The following is a 17,433-nucleotide window of genomic DNA, read 5'->3' as shown; positions in this document are numbered from 1 at the left end:
TTATTTCCTCGCTCCTCGTTCGCCCGTGGAGATAAGTTTAGATCCGGCCAAACTCTTTCAGCCGGAACCTGTTGGGCTACAACTGCTCCAGAATAACCACCCGATGATTGAGGGTTATCACTAATCTACGCAACATCATTATTGTGAACGTCTTCATGCTTCACGTACATTTCCAATATTTTTATCAAAATAAGTTCCCGGTATTCATCCGGAGTCCCCAAAAAATCTCTCAGAGTTTCATCATCCTCGATGTTAAACTTAACGTAACAAGCAACCCTTTGCGGAGTCATAGAATACGGATATCTTTTGATTATTTTAAGATTCACCGAACGCTTGCTCAACCTTATTTTATTGCATAACAACGATACCAGTCTATCATACTCCATTGTATGTGGCAACTTAACATGACTCTGTGGAGATAAACTATAGCTCAATGAGTTATTCGCCACCACAACCTCACTCCCCAATATCCCCCCCCCCAATATAATGAAACCCTTACTTTTTGCTCTTCAGACATTATGAAAAAAGCTTGAGAATTTAACAACAAGAAAAATTTATCACGAAGTTGGAGTATTTCTGAATGATTTTTCTCAAAACCCTTAACGTCTTTAAATAAGGCAATGTCTAATCCGGGGGGTCAAAATTTTGGAAGTAAAATGCGGTTTAAAAGGGCGTTTTACATATTTGAATTATTGTTATGTCAGTTAAACGCAGAAGAGTTACTGGTGGGCCACAAAATACATAAAACGCGGTTAATTAAAGCGTTTTATATAAAATGCAGTAATAAATCGCGTTTTATATAGTTGTCATATCACCTAAAGGTAAAACGCTGTATCAAAATTCAAAAAGCATTCTATATAAAATGCGGTTATGAATCGCGTTTTACCTTAACGTCCCAAACGGCCGTTAATGCAAAATGCGGTTATGAACCGTGTTTTATATAGAAATGTAACTTTTTTTTTACACTCAAAAAAGCATTTTGAGTCCAAAAGAATCACATTTTGATTCCGGAGCCACGCACGAGGGAAGCAAAAGGAAAGCAAGGGAAATTCTTCACCTTTTTGGAAAAATTCTTTTAGTTATGTATTGAATGTATCATATAAATATATGTACTGAAAAGTGACTTTACTATCATAGCCACTATTCACAGTCTAGTAGCCGAGTTAGAATTCCCTCACAAGTAGGTTTTTTGTTTGGCTCTGTCCAGCAGTCTGCAAAATAAGTTTTTGACATGCAAAAGCGTATTTACCTCAAGTTACTACGTATGTGTGCCAATTGGGGGGGGGGGGGGGACAAAAGTCCAAAAAGAATGTAAACAAAATAAACTGACATATAATCTATCTAGGATTTGTTTACTATATTCGAATCTTATTGCAGACAGCTTTACTCATGGCAGAAAGTGAGGAAATCAAAGGGGTAAATTCTTGGCCAATTTGCTATTGGCACAGACCGAGAAAGAGCACGAGCTTCTTCATTTTTTCACGTGTCAAATAAAATTCCTTCTCTTTTCTGTTTTTGTCATGTTTCTTTTTTTTCTTTTATTTTTTCTGTTTTTTTGGTTGCCCTCTTATTCTTCACTACCCACATTAAGATTCAGACTAAAGTTGCATTCGCGCTGCATCAAACCAGTAAAGAGGAAGCTCTTCCGGCTAAAATCTTTTTATTTTCAAAGCTCAAACTCGAGAACTCTGGATCCTAGCAGTGGCACAACAATCCTTAGTGATCTCATATTTCAAACTTTGCATAATTACATAATTTCTCAAAATCCACTTATTCGAATAGCGTTACAAGTGTTTGTATGATCATTTCATTTGAAACTTAAGTGATTAAAGATCAGACTTTTATTTACTTAATTATATATTTTCGAGGGGAGGCACAAGGCAATATATAACTGCATTAGTGGATCAAGAAAATGAGAGAAACCCTGTAGAACTGGAATCATCATCTCCTGTGCTAGGGCTAGCCTTCTTTTGTTTCTTCTTATACGCAATGCCACGGGCCTTAGCTTGACACTCTTTCACTTCCCTAAGATACACGCGAATCGCAGTGCTAGCAAATGGATTCGTCTCAGGCGAGCCGCCATTTTCTTCGTAGGCAGCTCGAAGCCTACCGATGAGTGCATCAAGGCTTCCCCAAGCTTGTCTGAGCGGACAAGTACAAGGAGCCGGTGGCTCGGGTTGTCCATAGAACATACAACCTTGTAAATGAACCTTAGTCTTTCCAAACTGGTCCAGGTATCCAAGAAACTCTAGTACGTGGTTGCCATTGCACTGAGATAGCGGAATTGGTTGCCTCTGATTCCTCAAGTACTGATTAAAAGTGTTCCAATCTCGTCGTTTTTGGGACTCGTATCGACTAGGTGTTGTTATCGATTGATCTCCTGGGGATCTTGAGGATCCCTCAGCTAAATCTTTGCCTCTATCACTACTTGACATGACTGGAGAGGAATTGAAATAGATCGAGAATATTGATCCTAAATGTGTGAGAAATATGGAGAGTTTAAACAAAGGTTGAAGGAAACAGGTGAAAATGGAGGGATGAAATTGTTGAAATCACATCAATATGGACCTATTGATTGACAGGAAATGGGCCATATATGAGTTGATTTCTAGCTGCTTCATCATATGTTTTATTAGCCTTTTTCATGTAAAAAAAAAAATGTTTAACATTGCCATTATCTATACGTTTTCCGATAATCTACAATTATTGTATGTAATTTTGTCAATATTATCTATCACTAATTTCCAAAACGTGATCTCAATTAGTATGTTTTTAAAGGGGATAGCGACTCAGTAATCCCACGAATTATATTGCTCTAGCTGTATTTGAATTTTGGTAATTTTGAAAACTAAATACATGTGAAACATGTCATTTCTTGACTGGTGCAAAAACAACACAAAAGAAGAAAGAAAAGCTAGTGCTAACGTTTTTCACCCTAATTATACAATTGTTTGACTAGCTAAATAAAAGGCAGTCCGGTATACAAAGCTCCGGCTATGTATGGAATTCGGGGGAATGATCTGATCAGTAGCGAAGCCAGGAATTTTTCTAAGGGTGTTTAAACTTGAACGAAGTGAAAAAAAATTATCGACAAAGGGTGTTCAATATATGTTATATACCTCTAAAATTTAATATTTTACCTATATAAACCGTGTAATTTTTCAACAAAGGGTGGTCAATTGAGTAATAATTGCACGGGGCGTCCTATTTGGTCGCCCTCATTTAACCTATACCCATTTTTTAAAAAAAATTAATTTATACTCATTTTTTAAACAATTTCAGCCCCCTTTCTCCTCCCCTTCTCCTCCTCAAGTTGTAACACCTGTATAGTGCAGCAATGGAGTCCTCTTGAAGCGACCACGTATCCTAACAACCAAAAAACTCAACTCCTATTTTCAGGAAAAAACCAGACATGCAACCATCAATACTACACGCAAAAGCAGTGGAACTCTAATTACTCTCAGCTGACCTTAATTAAGTTAATCAAATAATGGCGAACGGAAGGGGTGGCAGAAGCCTAATGGGACCATTCTTAGTCATAAACTTGGTAGTTTATTTAATTGGCTGGTCACTTGATAAATACATCAATGGCGAACAAAATCACCCTCGTATGTTAGTTACTTCTTCATAAAATAATGTTTGTGTTGAGCTCTGTTTGATAGTATAGTTTGTTTAATTTTGTGTCTGTTCAATGTGAATTATGTAACAGATTTAGGAGGGAATCCATCAACAAGTTTTATGTTGATGTTTGCATTGATTGGTGGAGTCATGGGTGCTTCCTCTATGCTAGCGGGGTTTGTTCATCTCAGAAAATGGAATACTCAAAGTTTGGCTAGTGCTGCTTCTTCGGATATCATCTCTTGGGCCATTGCTGCTCAAAAACTTCGCTAGTTACAAAACAAAAACTTCAGCTCTAGAGCTGAAGTTTCCCAATTACAAAAATAAAAACTTTCTCAGTAACTTCAGAAGTTCGACAATTACAAAACAAAAACTTCAGCTCTAGAGCTGAAGTTCGACAATTACAAAACAAAAACTTCATCTCTAGAGCTGGAGTTCCCCAGTAACAAAAACAAAACTTCAACTCTAGAGCTGAAGTTTGTCAGTTACAAAACAAAAACGTCGGCACACTTCAGTCCCGTCTACTAGAATGCTGAAGTTTTGCGTGATTGTCTTTGCTACTTCAGCTCCGTATGCTGAAGTTACGCGAAAAAGTGAGTACGCTTGCAATTGTTTTTGCAAAGCGGGCATAAGTTAAAACGTGACCCAAATTGCGGGTATAAATGCAAATGCCCCATCATTGACCACCCTTAAGTGAATGTAGCTTCGTTCTTGAATCGGATCATAAGGGTTTATTGTACGCAGCCTTACCCTATATTTCTGCAAGAGATTATTTTTACGGCTTAGAACCCGTAAGCCCTGATCTCATGACTAGCTAAATAGAGGAATTAAAATAATGGAAGAAAAATTAAGGACCAATAAGTCTCATTAGTACTTGAGTGATCAGCAGACATATCCACCTAAATTCTCGGCTAAATTATTCAGTATAATTTTTGTTTTGACCGGATTATAGTGGCAGGTTTGAATATGATATGGATAATCCAATCAAGCTACTGACATGTCGAGAAAATAGAAAATAGAAAAGATAAAAAACATTAAATTTGACGTGAAAAATCCTTCAAATACACATGTAATTCATGTATGTTGCCAATTTGAAGGATTTTCCACATTAAAATTTGGAGTTCTTTATCTTCTTTATTTTTGGAATTTGTCTCCTTCTCGACATAACAACTACATGTATCTCCTGCACTAATTTTGCTCCCGCAATTTTATTTTATGTGATATTTCTTTCTTAGACTATTTCAGAAAAGAATAAATTTTTTAATACGTAAGATAATTAACCTTAAACTTTCAATTTTACCCTAAAATATAATTTTATAGTTACACCAATTCATGGCATATTTAAGACCACTAATTTTAAAAGTTTTATAATAACACAAATATAATAATAGTATATTTAAACGACTAGTTAATTTCAAAAATATTTCTTTCTTTTGTTAATTATGTCCAGTCAAAACATTTTGGCTGTCCTTTTCAAATTCAACTGGAATATTAGGCACTGCATAGAATTAAGGTAGATGAGTGTCTTTCCTAGAAGTGATCTTCTTTTGTCCATTTTGTCTAAAAATTTTAAGACTTAACTCTAGTTGTGTTTTTCTTGTCTATCTTTGTTTCCTTTTCTTAAGATTATTTTTGGTGGGTCGCATAGCGGTTAATGAATCGGTGAAAACTGAAAACCATAAGAATCAGACTTCAAATTTCAACAGAAATAAAAAAAAACGACAGATAATTTATATATTTTCTTTCTTAATTCAGGGAAGAAAATACATAATTCGCACAACAACAACAACAACAACAACAACAACCCGGTTTTTAAAAATGGGGTTTGGGGAGGTAAGGTGTACGCAACCTTACCCTGATCTTGGAAGGGCAAAGAAGATATATTACATATAGAGTTACAAGCAGGGGCGGAGCCACCTTATAGGAAGGGGTGTTAAATAACATCCCTTCGTGGAAAAAATACATTGTGTAGGTAGGTACGAAAATAAATTATATGTATATATTATGTATTAACTCCCCTTAATTTCCTGATATGTTTGCTTTTATATATTTTGATACTCCTTAATGAAAATTCTGACTCCGCCACTAATTACAGGTAGAATCCTAGGTGGGATACCAAATAAGGGCATTGAATTCAAAGGTGTGATCTAACACAGTTAATAAAGTGGATAGAAAATTAGGAATCAAATTCATGCAGCATAAACAAAATAACTTTAGATGATTTCTTCTTTTTTTTGGTAAGTAAATTTTGTATTAATCACCAAGTATATATATATATATATATATATATATATATATATATATATATATATATATATATATATATATATATATATATATAGTGGGAACATTAGAAACACCTGAGAAAGAAAGCTATTTGGCCTGTTTTGTGCATTTTGTTAAGAGACAAAGCATCTTTCCCTGTCATATCATACTTTAAGGGGAATAGTGGAGATTCTTTGGAGAGAAAGATAAAAGAAGGCTTAAATAAGTTGTGTCCAGTCAAACATGTTCACATAAATTGAAATGGAGGGAGTATTTTTTTCGGATGATCAAAAGGCTTATTTATCACAGTGTTTCTAAAGTTATTCTTATCAACCGCAGAATGTTAGTTTGTTCCAATAAATAGTACTTCTTTCGTTCCAGTTTATGTGAACCTATTTTATTTTATTTTTTGTCTGTTTCAAAAAGAATGAGCCCTTTCTAAATTTGGAAACAATTTAGCTTAAATTTATAATTCTAACTTTAATAAGAAGCTTTTATAAACATACAAATACTTTGAGCCCTTTTTGACTTGTTTAGGACCACAAATTTCAAAAGTCTTTATTTTTTCTCAAATTTCGTGTTCAGTCAAACATGTTCACATAAATTGGAACGGAGTAGGTAGTAACAACTAAAAGTTCAGTAATTCATTGACATGATAGAATAATGCAAAGAGGTAGGAATTTCAATTGTTTTAACTTTCGACGGTAAGTATAACAAGTACTATATGCCACGGATAGTTCTTTAATTAGTAGAAAATAATCTAAATTGTATTATTACGAGGTTAATGAGTAATCATCACATTTCCTTTATAATGTATGAGCAATATAATAATTATATTTGGTATGTTTATTTTTAAAGTCAAATTACATTCATTTAACTAATCCGTAAAAATGCGTTCAGATCGCACTAAAATATATATATTATAAGCAAAAAAAAAGGAATGATTTGACTTCACACCTACTAGCAAATATAGACTTTATAATTGGGAAAAATTAAAATTGCATTATTCATCCAAAGTCGTAAAGAAACTAAAACTAATTGCCAGAGGAGGGGGAAGAATAATTAAGTAATAAGTATATACTTAATTTTTTTTTTCAATTTATCAAAAATTTGATTAAAGAAAATTCTTAAAATCTTTCATAAATCACATGGCTTAAATCTGTCAGAACAAAAAAAAATTATTTCTTTTAATTAGCGTATTCATTTACCCGTTAATTTTAACCAAAAAAACATATGCTAGTTATTTTTCGAAAAAGTTGTTTGCTAATAGACCTTTGGACTATTCGCTTTTGTCGTCTTTTACCGACTAAAAGTCTCAATATCTAAGTTCTCTTTTATTTGACGAATCACTTTGATCTTTACAAAAGTTCAAGAGACATGGCAGTTTCCACATTTAAGTCCTATCATCAGTGCCATGATACTAAAACGGATCCGATCGTGATGGCATCTATTGTGTGAGAGTAGGCCAGTCTATACAAACCTCAAAACCAATCAAATAATTATAATAAGTCATTTAAAAGTTATTAATAAGCTAACATCCCAAAATGTAAGGTGGAATAGAACAGTGCGAAAACAAAATACAGCCCGACATCGGGGTGTCACCAATCATGAGCAACTATAACTCGTCTAGGAATATGAAAAGACAACATAGTCTGAAACAAAGCTAATACAAAGCTGGATAAAAATAGGAAGGAGAAGCACTGGGCTGCGACCGCCAAACAACTACCTAGTCAACCCCGAAAGCCTGCTGGAAGACAAATTAGCACTCGCTAGCGTGACCCGAGACTCCTGGATATGCACACAGGGTGCAGGGAGTAATGTGAGTACGCCAACTCAGTAAGTAAAAAAAGTAAAGACAGCTGAGCAGTAAGAAAATATGTAAACTACAGCATAACACTACAGCAAAACAGTTTAAATCCAGAACAATGCAGTAAAGCAGTAAAACTTGTAAAAATGTTTCAGTTCAGTGAAAACCTCTTTAAAACATCTTATAGTAGTTCAAACGAGTGAATGAAAACAATGAGAAAAAGATAGAACATAAATCAGCCCCTCGGGAAAAATACCAATAGAACCAGCCCTCCGGGCTATCTCACAATCACTCGTATCAGCCCATCGGACAATAACATGGAACAACATCAGCCCCTCGGGCTATATAACATCTCACACTGGGTACCCGCGCTCATTGGGGGTGTGTAGACTCCAGAGGGGCTCCTACAGCCCAAGCGCTATATCAAGCCATCTCGCATAATCAAACTGGCCCTCGGCCTCATAATTATGAATCAGTACAACACCGCTGTGGCACGCAACCCGGTCCCATAATATCCTCACAATACTGGCCCTCGGCCTCACTCAGTCAGACTCTCTCAAGCCCCTCGGGCAACAGTAAACATGATGCTCAGCCCAAAATATCTATTAGAAATATTGAAAACGGAGAAAATATGACTGAGTTATGAAAATAGTAGAATACAGCATGATTGAGTACAATTATGAAGTAAAAACAATGAGGAATAGCATTAAAAAGCCTCTAAGGGTCCAAAACAGTTGGCATGAGGCCCAAATATGGCTTTCAGCCCAAAACATGATAATACTTTCCAAAACACAATGATATCAAACAGTTTTCACTCAAATACGCAATTTAAAAGTCGTACGGGACGGACCAAGTCACAATTCCCAAAGGTGCACGACCTCACGCTCATCATCTAACGTGTGTGTCAACTCAAAGTAGCACAACGATGTAAAATTCGGGGTTTCATACTCTCGGGACAACATTTACAATCATTACTTACCTCAATCCGGTTCAAACTCTAGCCCGCGATGTCTTTGCCTCTCGACTCGGCCTCTGGATGATCCAAATCTAACCAAAAACAGATTTATACCATCAAAATATGCTAAGGGAACGAAGCCCACTCGAAAATAACCAATTTACATTAAAAATCCCGAAATTGGCCAAACCCGACCCCGTGACCACGTCTCGGATTCCGATAAAAATCATAAAACTGGAATCCTTACACTCTCACGAGTTCATACATATCAAATACATAAAAATCCGATTACAAACGACCCCTCAAATCCTCAAATCAAAGTCTCCAATTTTCAAGCCCTAACTCCCCAATTTTTGGCTTCAAATCCCCCAAATTTCATGTTTAAACAAGTAAGAATCATCATAGGATCGAGTTTTAGGTTCAATAATCTTACTTCAAAGAAGTTCTCTTGAATTCCCCCTTCAATCTCCCCCCAAGAAGCTCCAAAACCAACTCAAAAATGATAACTATGGCCAAAAATCGCGAAAATGGCTATTTAAACATTCTGCCCAGCGATTTAAATTCCTTAATCGCGAACGCGGTCAAAGCCTCGCGTTCGCGAAGCACAAAAATCCGTTGACCATTTAATCCTTCTTCACGAACGCGACCTCCTAAGCGTGAACGCGAAGCTTCTCAGACCATCGCGAACGCAACACACCTAGCGCGAACGCGAAGCACAAATGACCAGGACCCCAGCTGCTCCAATTACTCTACGCGAACGCGGGAACCTCATCGTGTTCGCGATGCACACTGAACCTCACCCTTCACGAACGCGGTACCAACATCGCGAAGGCCAATTGACTGTCTCACTACTCATCCCTTCGCGAACGCGAAGGCCAAAAGTCTGCAACAGGAACAACAGAAAATCTGCAACTTTCAAAATAAGGATTTGATCCGTTTAACCAACCGAAACTCACCCTAGGCCCTCGGGCCCCCAACCAAACATGCCAACACATCCCATAACCTCATTCAAACTTGTTCCAAACTTCGGAACGCTCAAAACAACATCAAAACACCAAATTAATATCGGATTCAAGCCTAAGAATTCCAAAAACTTCCAAATTCCTTTTCGATCAAAAAGTGTATCAAACCTCGTCTGAATGACCTGAAATTTTGCACACACGTCACAAATGACACACCGGACCTACTCCAACTTCCGGAGTTCCATTCCGACCGCTATATCAAAATCTCCGCTACCAACCGAAAAATGCCAAAATTTCAATTTCGCCAATTCAAGCCTAAATCTGCTCCGGATCTCCAAAACACATTCCGATCACGCTCTTAAGTCCCAAATCACCTCCGAATCATAAAAACCAAATTCCGAGATCGTTAACACATAAGTCAACATCCGATTGACTTTTCCAACTTAAGCTTACTCAAAAGAGATTAAGTGTCTCAAACCTTACCAAAACCTCTCCGAACCTGAGACAACCAGCTTAATAACACAAATACAGCTGAACAAGGCAATAAAAAAGAAGCAGAAATGGGGAAAATGAAGCGGTAATTTATGAAACGACCGGCCGGATCGTTACATCCTCCCCCTCTTAAACAAATGTTCGTCATCGAACGCAGCCAAATTGGGCACCAACTTTCGGTAATACATCAAATTAATTCAAACACATAAACCCCAAGAATTAAAATCTGTTTCTTTGACTAAACTCTTACTCTAAACTGCATCTCGATCAGGGGCGGATCTACCTTGAGAGTTTGGGGTGGTACTGCTTAAGCTAAAATTTTGAATATGTAAGTATATATCTAGGCTAAAACGTATATATAGTTAAAGTGCCACCCGCAATTCACAAACGTGTCACTGGTTCAGTTAGGCTTTTGTAGTCTTTCTTTTCCAAAAGAACCCAAGTTCAAATCGTATGGACGCAATAATGCTCTGGCTTGTTGCCTCTTCTTTGCATTTTCCTTTGCTCTTCTCCTTTTTACTGAAGGTAAACTAATCTAATAAAACAATAATTTCTAGTAGTTAAGCTACTTTTCAAGCAAATATTATAATTGGATGCGTCTTTTCAGTATTTTTTGAATAGAAGGCTTAATCAACTAATCGGAGTAACAAAAATCTTATGACCTGCCTTTTCTATCGGTCTTTGTGGCTAGAGGTAGGTATACTGCTTATCTAAACAGTGGCACCCGAACCTCTAAATCCTGGATCCGATTCGCCCGTTTTAATTTCAATACTACGTACCCACTAACCTTTAGCATTTCGAGGACTAGTTTCTTGCCTCCATTGGTAAGATGGGCAAGCCATGGAGTTACCCTCTACTTTTTGAATATTATAAATGGCATAATATATACGGAGATACCTAAAGTTGGCATATTCTTTCACTTAGACACTTAAATTAGGCCTCTTTCCAATTAGACATGTTTTTTAGGCAATTCTCATACCAATTAGACACGTTTTTTGCTGGCTTATTAATTAACCAAGGGCGTGTTTTGCAATCTCCGTCTACGTGGCAAAAGTAACCATTATAAATCGTGCCACATTATTTGTTTTGTCCACCTTACTATCCACCTCAACTATATAGTGTTATTTCCACTAAAATACAAATACCCCCTTAGTCCCCAACCTCCAACGTTCCCCCACTCGTCGATGTCTCCAATCCCGTCGCCGACATCACCCCTGCTCCCTCTTTGTTGTCCAATTTTTGTCGTCTGATCTCGTCTGGCAAGCGGCGTCAAACAGATCCAAACTCCAAAGCCTAAAGTTCATAAAACTCATTTATCAAACTCCTTAACGAAGCCAAGAATTTCCGCAAAAACATCAAAATTACATATGGCCAAGTAATTTTATTCTATTTATTAGGATGTTGGTCTCATTTGTTCACCACTTTTTAGTTGTCTTTATTTGAGATTGATAGTTCTGCTTGATGATTTTTTTCCTGCAACTTTATTTACTTTTTGGTGTTATGGCAGTGAAATATTATGGTGGTTGGAGGAGAAGTTTTGGTGGGATTCTGGAATTGGGGGTTGGTAATGATAAATGAAAAATGGTTGCTGCTAGGTAATTTATGAGGAGAAGATGACTTATTGGAGTATTATTACGGAGGAGGAAGGTTTAAGATAGTGGAGGAGCTGATATGGTGGAAAAATGGAGAAGATGACGAAACACAGTTTGTTTTTTGGGTGGGTGGGTGGGTGGGGTGGGGGATTTAGTGAAAATAGGGTTTTTTGTGGTCAAATGCATTTTTAATATTTAATTAATTGAAAAATATCATGTTTATTTCATTCACGCGCTCAAGGAGACTGAGAAACACTTTCTTTGCAATGTCATAGTTTTGTGTCTAATTGGTATGAGAATTGCCTAAGAAACGTGTCTAATTGGAAAGAGGCCTAGTTTAAGTGTCTAAGTGAAAGATTGTGTCAACTTTAGGTGTCTCCGAATGTATTATGCCATTATAAATTATAGTATATACATGACAAGGTAAAGAATTTGTATACATGTATTATATTCTGTTGCAGCAGATAATTTGATTTATTCTATATGTTGCTACTCTTACCTTTTTTTTTTTATAAACAAGCGATCTAATACTGAAAAAAATTATATTAGCTATATATAGATATTAAACTTTGTTTTTTGTTTTTTGTTTTTTCTCGCTTTTTAAACATAGAAACTAAAAGGGTACTATGAAAAAACAATGAATTCTTGGTCATTGAAAGTTTTAATTTCATGACAATATTACTGCCTTCTTGATTATTAAGACTTTTAAAAAAATTATTAAGATTTAAGAGTACTGCTTCCTCTCAGAGAAAGCAATATTTTAGTAGAAAAGTTAGATCTGTGCATTTTGTGTAGAATCGTGTTCTCCCGCATAAATTTCGAACAAAATGACCTCATAGGCTAACAAAATCGAAAAGTCTATAATTATTGAACATAAATTACTAGAATAAGAGAAGTTACTCATAATATCAGTTAGTATTAGATTTATTATCTGAGTGAAACTTTGTGGAAATGAAAACCATTATTGCTCGTTTTCTTGTTAACTTCAAGAGACATAAGAATGTAGATCATTTATGTGCAAAAATTTCAGTGGATCGTGGCAACAAAGCCACTGTCACTTTCAATATCTCGTCACATATTTAAATCGTCTGCAAAGGAATTTACCTTCCGCTCGATGAAAATTGTACTTCAAGGCGGCCACCGCGGCTCTTCTCGTTAAACAATACCCCAGTTCATATATTGCTAGTTAAAAATTGAATTTATAGCAACTTCTTTAGCTATATATCCTAATAATAACGTTATTTTTTCCAGGGAAAAAAAAAAGTCACTTTTTATGACTGAGGAAGTTATCATATCCGTAATTAATATAATTACTAAGCTGATAGTAATTTTATGTGTTGTCATGACACAAACAAGTTACATGAATAATTCTGTTAGTTAGCGATCTCATTTGGAGAATGTTTATATAAACTCAATATTTACACCGAAACAAAAGATTAACAACATTTGCTTTTAACACTTGTACCAATGTGGTTTCGTGTAAATACAGGTGTGCACAAGGTTTTATCCGTTCAATTTTGTTGATAGTGTAAAAAAGGACAGCCTAATGTATAAAGCATCTCGCATTCACGGAATAGAGATAGTCACAACAAAAGAGACAGACGATCAAGAACATAGACGCATCTCCATTTATGGTGTTACTTTTAGTATGTCAGAACTAATAGAAGAACCTATTTCACCCTCCACATGTGTTTTTTCCGCCATAAAAGCCACAAAATGTTGTTGTTTTGTACATCAGATTCAAGAGAAAGAAAATTGAAATGAGACATTTCAGGTTCAGTACTAAGCTCATCTTTCGCATTGACAGGTGCAGAAGCATATTGGAGAATCTATGAGCAATGTAGCAAACAGAACACATCAGTAGGCCATTAGAAACCCTCCCTGTGTCACTAATCTTCAATATGATCCACTTTCTTGTCTTCAGCCCTTCATAGATGTTTTAAAATCAATATATACTTATAATCTGTTTGGCTAATCTTCTTTTTGGTCAAAAGTGTTTTTCTGCCAAAAGCACTTTTGGCCAAAAATTGAGGTGTTTGGTCAAGCTTTTGGAAGGAAAAAAGTGCTTTTGAGAAGAAGCAGAAGCAGTTTTGGAGAAACAGAAAAAAGTAGCTTCTCTCCAAAAGCACTTTTTGAGAAGCATTTTTGAGAAAAATACACTTAGAAGCAGTTTTTTAAAGCTTGGCCAAACACTAATTGCTGCTCAGAAGTGCTTTTCAAACTAATTAGCCAAACACAAACTGCTTCTCACCAAAAGTACTTTTGAGAAAAGCATTTTTGAAAAAAAACACTTCTCAAAATAAGCTGATTTTTGCAGCATGGCCAAACGGGGCTATTAGTTAAATAGTAAGTTTAGATAGCTAAGGGTGATCTACTTGCCTCGCTACTCGCATAACACATATGAACCCTCATTTGCTTACTTTTACTTGAATACGGTCCCCAAGTATCCATCCCTCTGTAGAATCCTCCATTGTCTCAAGTGAAGCAGATATATCCGATTTTCATCTAGCTAGTAACTCTGGTATCAACAAATGTCATCAAACAAGGGGCCTCAGAGTAGATAATAATAAACGGACCATTATTAGTTCACTGGTCCGCACATGGAAACCTGATATTTTGTGTCTTCAAGAAACTAAAACAGAGAACTGGCCTGCAGGTATAGTTCACCAAGTATGGGGGAATAGATAGGCTGAAGGGAAAGAGTTGAAGGCAAGTGGTACCAGAGGGAGTATTATTGTTCTATGGGATAAGAGACTATGGAGGTGTTTTGATTCCTATCAAGGTAGATTCTCAAGTGGTGCTTTAAAGGTGTGTATGGTCCATATTCAAACATAGAGAGGGAGGAGTTTTGGCAGGAGCTGGGAGCAGTGATGATTTAATGTTTGCAGGTTCGAGTATGAACGATTCAACTGTACTAGAAGATCCAGAGCCATGAGAGACATTATATTAGACCTTGAATTAATCGATTTACCTCTTCAAAGGGCACAATATACATAATAAAGGGGATAAGACTCTCTCCAGGCTTCCAGAATTGATCGGTTTCTAATCTCCTCGGAGTGGAATGAAAGTTTCAAAGCTATCAAACAGATAGCACTTCCAAGAGTTATCTCTGATCACAAGCCATTACTACTGGAGTGTGGTGAGTGGGAAGCAATAACATCCTACTTTAAGTTCGAGAACATGTGGCTACAGCAAGATGGGTTCATTGATATGATAAAGGATGGTGGCAGAACTACATGATTGGTGGCTCGCCTGATTTTATTTTCGTCTAAAAATTGAGGAACCTGAAAAAGGATATAAGCAAATGGAACAGAGAGTTTATGGAAGAATGGATGATAGAAGAGGAAAATCACTTGATGAACTTTTAGTCCTAGAGCAGGCTATAGAAAATAGAGTCTACACAATCTGAAAGGCAAAGGATTCTGAGTTTGAAATTGGAGCTGCAGAACTTAGCCAAAGCTGAAGAGATTTCATGGAGACAAAAGTCTAGATGCTGGTGGATCAAAGAGGGAGACAGAAACACTAAATACTTCCAAAAATTGGCCAATTCAAATAAAGACACTACACTATAGACAAGCTTAAGGTGGGCAGTGAAGTAATTGATGACAAGGAGTTGATCAAGGAAGAAATCCTAAATTACTACCAGAACTTGTATACTGAAAATGAAGTTTAGAGACCTACAACCAATTTTGAGAAAGTGGCCAAAATTTCAGTAATTGACAACGAAATGTTAGAAGCAGTTTTCGACGAAGAAGAAGTCCATGTTGTTATCCAGTCTTGTGCCCCAGATAAAGCTCCAGGTCTAGATGGGTTTACCATGGCGTTCTTTCAAAAAGCATGGGACTTTATCAAGCCATAAGTATTGGGGGCTCTCAACCACTTCCACCATAACTGCCAAATGATTAAATCATGCAATGCTTCATTCATTGCACTAATTCCCAAGAAGAAAGGAGCCATGGAGTTGATAGATTATAAACCAATTAGACTCACAGGAAGTGTGCACAAAATTATCTCGAAGCTTCTAGCAGAGAGACTGAAGAAGTTTATTGGAAAGCTGGTCTCAACCCACCAAAATGCCTTCATAAAACATAGGCAAATCACAAACGCATTACTGATTGCCAATGAAACCCTTGATTGGAGGATTAAAAGTCGTGAACCTGGTGTGATGTGCAAGCTTGACATAGAAAAGGCATTTGACCAGCTAAACTGGTCCTATCTCATCTTTATTATTAGGATAATGGGATTCGGAGACAAATTTATAAGATGGATCATATTCAGCATCTTAACTGTGAAATACTCCGTGATAGTCTATAGGGGTCTAGTGGATTTCTTCTCTCCTCAAAAAGGGATAAGGCAAGGAGATCCCCTCTCCCTTTTTTTTCATTATAGCAATGGAAGGACGGAGCAAAATGCTGGATAAGGCCAATCAGTTACAGTGGATTAAGGGCTTCAATGTGGATACTAATATCGGGAACTCGATCACAATGTCACATTTGCTATATGCTGATGATACACTAATCTTTTGTCAGCCTGTTACATCACAACTACTGTATCTGAATTTGACACTTCTCCTCTTTGAAGCACTATCAGGTTTACATATCACCGTGTTGAAAAGTATCATGTACCTAGTTAATGATGTGCCTAACCTAGAAGAACTGTCCAACATTATGGGTTGTACAATTGGGTCACTCCCTACCACGTATCTAGGTCTCTTCCTTGGTGCCAGATACAAGAACACTGAAATCTGGAATGGGATCATTAGAAAGTTTGAAAAGGCTGCAGTATCTTTCCATGGGAGGGAGACTAACTCTCATCAATAGTGTCCTTGATAGTATCCCACTCCCACTTACTACATGTCATTATTTCCCATCCATATCAAGGTACTTAAGAAGTTAGACAAGATCAGGAGAGACTTTCTCTGGGAAGTAAACAACAGCTCCCACAAATACCATCTCGTCAAGTGTTCCAAAGTCACACAATCAAAATGCAATAGAGGTCTGGGTATTAGAGATTTGGCCTTACACAACAAAAGTTTGTTTATGAAATGACTATGGAGGTTCGGTGCAAATGAGTTAAGCCTTTGGAAAGAAGTAATTGTTGCTAAACATGGTAGAAGGGACAACTAGAGAACAAACACATCTATGTCATCTCATAGGGTAGGTCTTTGGCAGCAGATCAACAAGTTGGGAAATGAATTCTTTGAGAAAGTATCTTTCAAGGATGGGAATGGTTTGAACATTAGTTTCTGGAAGGATAAATGGTTAAACAATATTCCACTCATGGAGATATACCCAAATTTATTCCAGATTGCCCAAGATAAAAATTCCTCTATTGCTCAAAACAGATGTGGGAACAGTTGGTGTATGCGGCAAAATTAGAGGGTCCAATTTCTTGCTGTTAAGTCACTTCGGAAGAACACCTCGAGGCCTCGAGGACGCGAAGCTGTGACTGAGTTTCCTCCTTCGAAGCTCGTCAAGGTCCGACCCGAAGAGAATATTGATCAAGGCTAGAGTAAAATAGGGGATTCCATAGGCACGCGGCTAAGTCTGACAAAGTCGGTCTGCCCGGAGCCTGTATCAAGGTGTCGCATCTAGCCGTCCCATCTCCATATCTTTATAATTAATGCATTTTTATACTATGTTGGATTTCCCCTCCTATATAAAGGGAATCCTCATCACTTTGTAAGGGGCTGATGTTGCTCCAACTATTCTACACTATTAGTTCGTATGGATCCACCAAAAA

The 17,433-nt window shown here is 36.8% G+C and overlaps 3 protein-coding genes across 3 annotated transcripts; 2 read left to right on the top strand and 1 right to left on the bottom strand.

Moving 5' to 3' along the window:
- Positions 1-1,702: 1,702 nt before the first annotated feature.
- Positions 1,703-2,574, bottom strand: LOC107794040 (protein LIGHT-DEPENDENT SHORT HYPOCOTYLS 10-like). Its single transcript, XM_016616499.2, has one exon. The coding sequence runs from the start codon at positions 2,433-2,435 to the stop codon at positions 1,905-1,907; it is 531 nt and encodes a 176-aa protein (XP_016471985.1). The 5' UTR covers positions 2,436-2,574; the 3' UTR covers positions 1,703-1,904.
- A 916-nt stretch (positions 2,575-3,490) lies between these two features.
- Positions 3,491-3,891, top strand: LOC142164908 (membrane protein PM19L-like). The gene is made up of 2 exons (XM_075223610.1): positions 3,491-3,608; positions 3,710-3,891. Exons 1-2 carry the CDS (start codon positions 3,491-3,493, stop codon positions 3,889-3,891), a joined length of 300 nt encoding a protein of 99 aa, XP_075079711.1.
- Positions 3,892-16,082: 12,191 nt separating this feature from the next.
- LOC142164900 (uncharacterized) lies at positions 16,083-16,511 on the top strand. Its single transcript, XM_075223608.1, has one exon. It carries the CDS (start codon positions 16,083-16,085, stop codon positions 16,509-16,511), a length of 429 nt encoding a protein of 142 aa, XP_075079709.1.
- The last annotated feature ends 922 nt before the right edge of the window (positions 16,512-17,433 follow it).

Source organism: Nicotiana tabacum, chromosome 1 (assembly GCF_000715075.1).
Source record: "Nicotiana tabacum cultivar K326 chromosome 1, ASM71507v2, whole genome shotgun sequence".
Lineage (NCBI taxonomy): Eukaryota > Viridiplantae > Streptophyta > Magnoliopsida > Solanales > Solanaceae > Nicotiana > Nicotiana tabacum.
Note: the sequence above shows the minus strand (reverse complement) of the source record. Positions and strands in the feature narration are given on the sequence as shown.

Bases quoted from the DNA above. Each gene is read 5' to 3' on its own strand.
- LOC142164908 (XM_075223610.1), top strand. From the start codon at position 3,491: ATGGCGAACGGAAGGGGTGGCAGAAGCCTAATGGGACCATTCTTAGTC. The intron at 3,609-3,709 runs GTATGTTAGTTA...ATTATGTAACAG, and splicing joins TGGCGAACAAAATCACCCTC to ATTTAGGAGGGAATCCATCA.
- LOC107794040 (XM_016616499.2), bottom strand. From the start codon at position 2,435: ATGTCAAGTAGTGATAGAGGCAAAGATTTAGCTGAGGGATCCTCAAGA.
- LOC142164900 (XM_075223608.1), top strand. From the start codon at position 16,083: ATGGAAGGACGGAGCAAAATGCTGGATAAGGCCAATCAGTTACAGTGG.